At 34.3% G+C, this 6,000-nt stretch overlaps 1 protein-coding gene across 1 annotated transcript in view; it reads right to left on the bottom strand.

Moving 5' to 3' along the window:
- Window positions 1-3,964: 3,964 nt before the first annotated feature.
- RFC3 (replication factor C subunit 3) overlaps window positions 3,965-6,000 on the bottom strand; it is a 37,734-nt gene continuing 35,698 nt past the window's right edge. Inside the window, exon 9 of the mRNA XM_001367705.5 lies at window positions 3,965-4,424. Coding sequence (XP_001367742.1) covers window positions 4,233-4,424 — 192 coding nt within the window. The 3' untranslated portion in view covers window positions 3,965-4,232. The remainder of the gene's footprint in view (window positions 4,425-6,000) is intronic.

The following is a 6,000-nucleotide window of genomic DNA, read 5'->3' as shown; positions in this document are numbered from 1 at the left end:
TTCCAAGAGCTCCAGGCTGAGATGAATAATCAAATAATTGAGTGAAAACATAAAAAAAATGGGAAAAAATGTGTTTTAACAAGATCCTTAATTTTTGCATTGCCAGATCCCTTGTATTTCTCACCTTCATATTCCCAGTTATCTCTTATAATAAAGAATTTTCCTTAACAATTTTTTTCTTAAATCTTATCAACACATAAAAAATATCCGATGGTTTAAGGGATCTTACAGTCAAAAAGCCTCCTACATCTCTGCAAAAGAATGAGGAATTTCTGTTCTCATCTTCTCATTAGGGCCAAGATTGTTTTCTATACTTTAGCCACAACTTTCAATTATTTTATGATAGGTGTTCTTTCCATTTGAATTGTTGTATAGGCATTGTGTGTGTGTTCCTGGCTTTGCTGACTTTATTTTGCATCTCTTTAAGTAGGTCTTTTTCATGCTTCCCAGTATTGATAATGCTCATTTCCCCCTAAAATCAGAGTAATGTTCATTATATTCATGTACTATAGTTTGTTAGCCATTCCCTAATTAATAGGCATTCATTTTGTTTCCAATTACTTACTATCACAAAAAATAAGCACTGCTATAAATATTTTTGTGTATATGGAACCTTACTTTTTGTCAGTGACTCCTTGGGATAGATGTCTACTAGCAGAATCAACAAAGTTATGGGTATTTTAGCTATTTTATTTCTATCATTTCAATTTGCTTACCAGAATATTAACAAGTTATTGGTTTGACAGGAATCAACATACCTGTCAAGTATCAAGAAAGCAATGGACCCACATGAGGAAAGTTCCAAGATCAGTTCTTTCTCCAATTTCCTTCCTGTCAGCCACAATAATATGTTGCCTTTAACCAAATGTTTCTAATAAATAGAATTTGCTTCAATCATAACAGTTCAAATTTAAGTAGCAATCAAGGTAAATGTAAAATTAGAAAACCCAATGACTGACTAAATGTTAGATGTTTTCCTAAGTGCTCAGAGCAACTGTGACTGAACTCATAATTTTTTGTCTAAAGTAAACTCCCTACAGATGAAGAGGAGAAAACCATATGGTCCAGAGTAACCATCACATTGATATTTAGGCTTAAATAAACTAATTATTTTAAAAGTATTACAAATTAACATTAGTGCACCCATCATTCCAGAGCACTTCCAACATAGGTTATTTCTGTATTTTGTCATTTATTTAGGCCAATTTGCAGGTTTGAAGTTGAAACTTCAGGATTATTTTGATTTTCATTTCTCTTATTATTAGAGCTTTGAAACATTTTTTTCATGTTTTTCATGTACTCATTTCAATAGTACTCATTTCTTTTGAAAAATGTTTGTCTGTATCTTGATGCCCCCATAGCATGTTTTTTTTTTTCTCAATTACATAAACAATTTTAACATTCTTTAAGGTTTTCATTCCAAATTCTCACCCTCTCTCCTTTTTTCTTGGGAAGGCAAGTATTTTGACATGGAGTATACATAACAATCATGCAAAACATATTTCCATATTAGTCATGTTACAAAAGAGAAAACAGACCAAAAAAAGGGGGGAAAAGTATGCTTCAATCTACATTCAGTCTCCCACCAGTTTTTCCCTTTGAAGTGGGGAGCTTTTTTTCAACCTATGTCTTTCAGAATTGTTTTTTTATCATTGAATTGATGAGAATAGCTAAGTCATTCACAGCTGATACACAATATTGCTGTTTCTATGTACAATGATCTCCTGGTTCTCTTCAGTTCACTTTGCATCAGTTCATATGAATCTTTTCAGGTTTTCCTGAAATCATCCTGCTTAACATTTTTTACAATACAATTGTATTCCATTAAAATCAAATATCACAACTTGTTCAGCCATTCCCCAGCTAATGGACATAGCTTCAATTTCTAATTCTTTACTACTACAAAAAGGGCTACATTTGTGTATGTGTGTATTATATATTTATATATTTTTTCTTTTTTTAAAAATCTCTTTGGGATACAGACCTATTAGTGGTATTACTGGGTGAAAGGGTACGCACAGTTTTATTGCCCTTTGGACAGTTCCAAACTGTTCTCCAAAATTGTTGGAACACTTCACAACTCTTCTAATAATGCATGGGTAACCCAATTTTTCCATATCTCCAACATTTCTTGCAATCTTTTTCTGTCATTTTAGCCAGTCTGATAGGTGTGATGTGTACCTCAAGTTATATTAATTTGCATGTTTCTAACCAATAGTGATTCAGAGTCACTTTTTCACACAACTATAATTTTTCAAAGAAATCACTAAGAAAGATATCTCAAATCTAACCAACAGTGAAAGAATATAGAGGATTCATACTTCCTATCTCTTACCAGATGGTAAAGAAAATGAAGGGATTATAATTTAAAAGCAAGGACAAAAGAAAAATAAAAGGGGATCATGATTAAACCTACCATATCACTGGTAGAGAAGATTCCCAGTTAAGAAAACATGTACCAGTGAAGTCAGCACCTTCTTGGCAACTAATAGTCTTAGAGTGTTGCCTAGAGCATTGAGAGATTCAGTGATTAGGTGAGGGTTCCACAGCCATATGTCAGACAGGAATTAAACCCAGGTTTGTCTTTCAGAACAGCTCTTTAACTCCTATGTCACAGTGACTCTTGGGAAAATAAAATTTCAGAACTGTAAAGATTAAAATTTTGGGGAAGCTGAGGCAGGTAGAAATTAGTTTCTCTCTGCAAGGAGTATTATATTTTTAGAGGTTTATTGAAGATTAAGGATTAAAGAAAATACAGGATAAGAAAGCATGTGTCTAGGCCCAGTGGCCTAGACAACCTCACCTACATTATGAAAAGAGCTGCATCTGCTTGCAAGCAGAAACAGGAAAGACCCGCAAAAGCCTTTCCAATCAGGTTAAATACCCCTTCTCAATCTCGGTCCAGGTGAGAATTCAGTGAGATTACAAAGCATTTTGGGGAAGAGAAGCAAGGATTTCTGGGGATTTAAGTCCTGGGTTCGAGTCTATTTTTACATTAGAAGTTTTAAAACAAGAAGTTAACCCTAAAAACTATGTGTCTAAAATCAAAGCAACCTGTTGTGTCATAAAATTACATTATGCCAGTACAGGAACTAAGAAGTTAGAAAAGTAGGCTAAATATTCCAAGAGTGACCCAGGGCCATTCAATCCTACCCATTCTGTAGATGGCCTTGGAAAATAGTAAAGGACCAAATTTCAAAAATGAATTGTCCAAGATTACAACAATCATAACAACTATAAGGTCATTATGAGTTGTCATAGAGAATGTGAAAACATCTGGAATGAGCCAGGGAGTTGGTCTTTCGTTATTTTTTTCAGTAAAAGTTGCCTTATAAAATTATGGAGGATTCTTTCACTATTCTTTTCATAGCTATTTTCTGAATTTGCAGAGATTACTCACTAATGTTTTGATATGTTTGGGGAAGGTATATGTAAGCAAACCCATCTCTCTACCATCTTTCCAGGATATTCTAACTTTCATTCTTCAATATTTCTAATTATTGGAAAGTTATTCTTTATAGCTGGTACTAATTTTGCTTTCTGAATAAAAAATTCTTACTTCTACTTCCAAGTATGTTATAAAAATAATTTAATTTCATCTTTCCCCACTTCCCTCATGTGTCCTCCATTCTTGGTTTTCTCCAATGTTCCTCTAGAAATGGTTTCCAGCAGCCTGACAATACTGGATTCTCTCCAGTCTCCATAAAAGCGTAGGGAGACCCTTATCCTGAACATAATACTCCTTACCAGCACTAAGTACAGTATGACCATAAGAGACCTTAAAGGTCTTACAGTTCAACCCCATAATAATAAGAATAAGAAAGCTGAGGCTCAGAGAATTTAAGAGATTTGAACAACATCACACAGGTAGCAAATGGTAGAGCCAAGATTCAAACTTAAATTCTTTTGTAAAAATATAGGCTAATGAAATCAAGAAACATATAACAATTCACGACTAAACCAATCTTGTGTTACAATTTATTAAAAGTAGAAAGTATCATGCTGGCTTACACTGGAAAGTATAATCATAGTTATAGCCTTCCATTAGACTACATGACCTAGAAATAATTGTTTTATTCCTAAATGATGACAAATACTTTACAAAGATACTAATTTTAAAACAACATAGTGATTAATATGAATTTATTTGACCTACAGGGCTTACAGCATAAATTGCATATGAAAAATATCAATATTAAGATATTTTGAGAAATGATACCGATTGAAAGACTTTAGAACATCATGGCTTCTAGTCCTTCTTCCATAAACTTCTTATAAATTGCCATGAACTTTGCCACAAATGCTTCAAGGTGATAAATAGCTTTGCTACCAAGTTGAAGACGATGTTCATAGTAAGCTGCCATCTGTGCAACTTCCCCTTTCAGTTGTCCATCACAATTATTTAAGAGTTCTGAAAGAAGGCCCTAAAGAGAAATAACTAGTAATTAAGAAGAAACATTTCTAAAACACCAATTTCTCTTCATTCTTCTAAAAATTTCCTACCTTTTCACCAGTTTTCATGTATAATTTCTGCTGATAAAATGTACACACAAATCATAATTACAAGTCCAAGTGGAAGAAACTCAAGTGGCACTGAAATTTTCAAATAATAAACATTTAACTTAAAATGAAAGTTTCTCTGTACATTGTATAAGTAAGCTATCTTCACCTTCTGTTGCATGTGTATAACAGCCAAATTGATCTCCTTTGCCCCTCTCTAATTAGTCCTTCACATAGCTGCCATACTGATATTTCTCCTATGAAGATCTGACCATGTAACTCTTTTATTTGCTAATTTTCTATGGTCACTTATTACCTTTAGGATAAATATAAAGCATTTCACAGCCAAGCCCAAACCTATCTTTTCAGTCTTCTTATAACATTATTTCTCTACATTCCAACTAAATTTTCCTTCGCTGTCCATCATAAATGGCATTCTACCTCTTGTCTTGTGAGTCTTTGTACTGGTCACCCTCCATGCCTGAAAAATACTACACTTTTTCACCCCCATCTCAAAGACAATCTCTCCCTTCCTTCAAAACACAACTTTAGCAAGTTTCTACACAAAGCCTTTCCTGATCCCAACTGTTAATGTATTTAACGTCCTTGTATATGCTCTGCATATGCTTTAGAATATATAGGTCTTCCCCTAATATAAGCTCCTTGAGAGCAAGACTAGTTTCATTTTTTTTTTGTCTTTTGTAAAGGTAAGAATGTAGGGGGTTTAAAATTAAAGGGTTGGATAAGATATTTAAGAGTGTGGTCACCAGGAATTATTACTCATTCCAAATGATTTTATGGTAATTTATTTACAAAGAGAGAAAGAGTGAAAGTAAGAAATTCAGAGAGTAGATATTTACTCTGGCCTGGGTCAGAACCAGGTAGGGCTTAAGAGGCTCAGCAAAGGAGGCCCAGAGGTAAATTAAACAAGGGTTTCAGCCACGAGGCCTCCTCCAAAATGAGGGTCCTTTCCAGAGGCTAGTACCTCCAGAACAAGCAAGGGAAAGGAGTCACTCACCCACATAGTAGTTCTAATAGAAAATAGAAGCAGTCCAAGGTCCTCAGCCAGAGTTCCTCCAGGGTCAAGTTGAAGGCACAAGCCCTCTTCCCACATGAAGCTCTGGGCATTTTTAAAGACCATTCCTTTCCTCACTTCCTGTGCCTTCCTTCCACTTTTATGTGGACCAATTATAGCTATAGTTTTTCTTAGGATTGCCCAGGGCAGTCAGTGGGTTCTGATTCGTCACTCACTATAGCATACATGGGTCACAGATCTCCCCCACATAAGGATAAGTGGGGTGTATACACTTCTGTTAAGTAAATCTAAAAATGGACAGGGGAGAGTTAATCCCATCTTTACACTTTGAACCCCTGAAGTCTAACATAATGCTTGGTACAAAATAAGTGCTTAATAAATGCTTATTGATTAGTTAAAAAAATCTTATAAATATATAAACAATTTTTGGCCAACTAATATACTACCTCCTACAAATACATCAT

This window comes from Monodelphis domestica, chromosome 4 (genome assembly GCF_027887165.1).
Source record: "Monodelphis domestica isolate mMonDom1 chromosome 4, mMonDom1.pri, whole genome shotgun sequence".
NCBI classification, from domain to species: domain Eukaryota; kingdom Metazoa; phylum Chordata; class Mammalia; order Didelphimorphia; family Didelphidae; genus Monodelphis; species Monodelphis domestica.
Note: the sequence above shows the minus strand (reverse complement) of the source record. Positions and strands in the feature narration are given on the sequence as shown.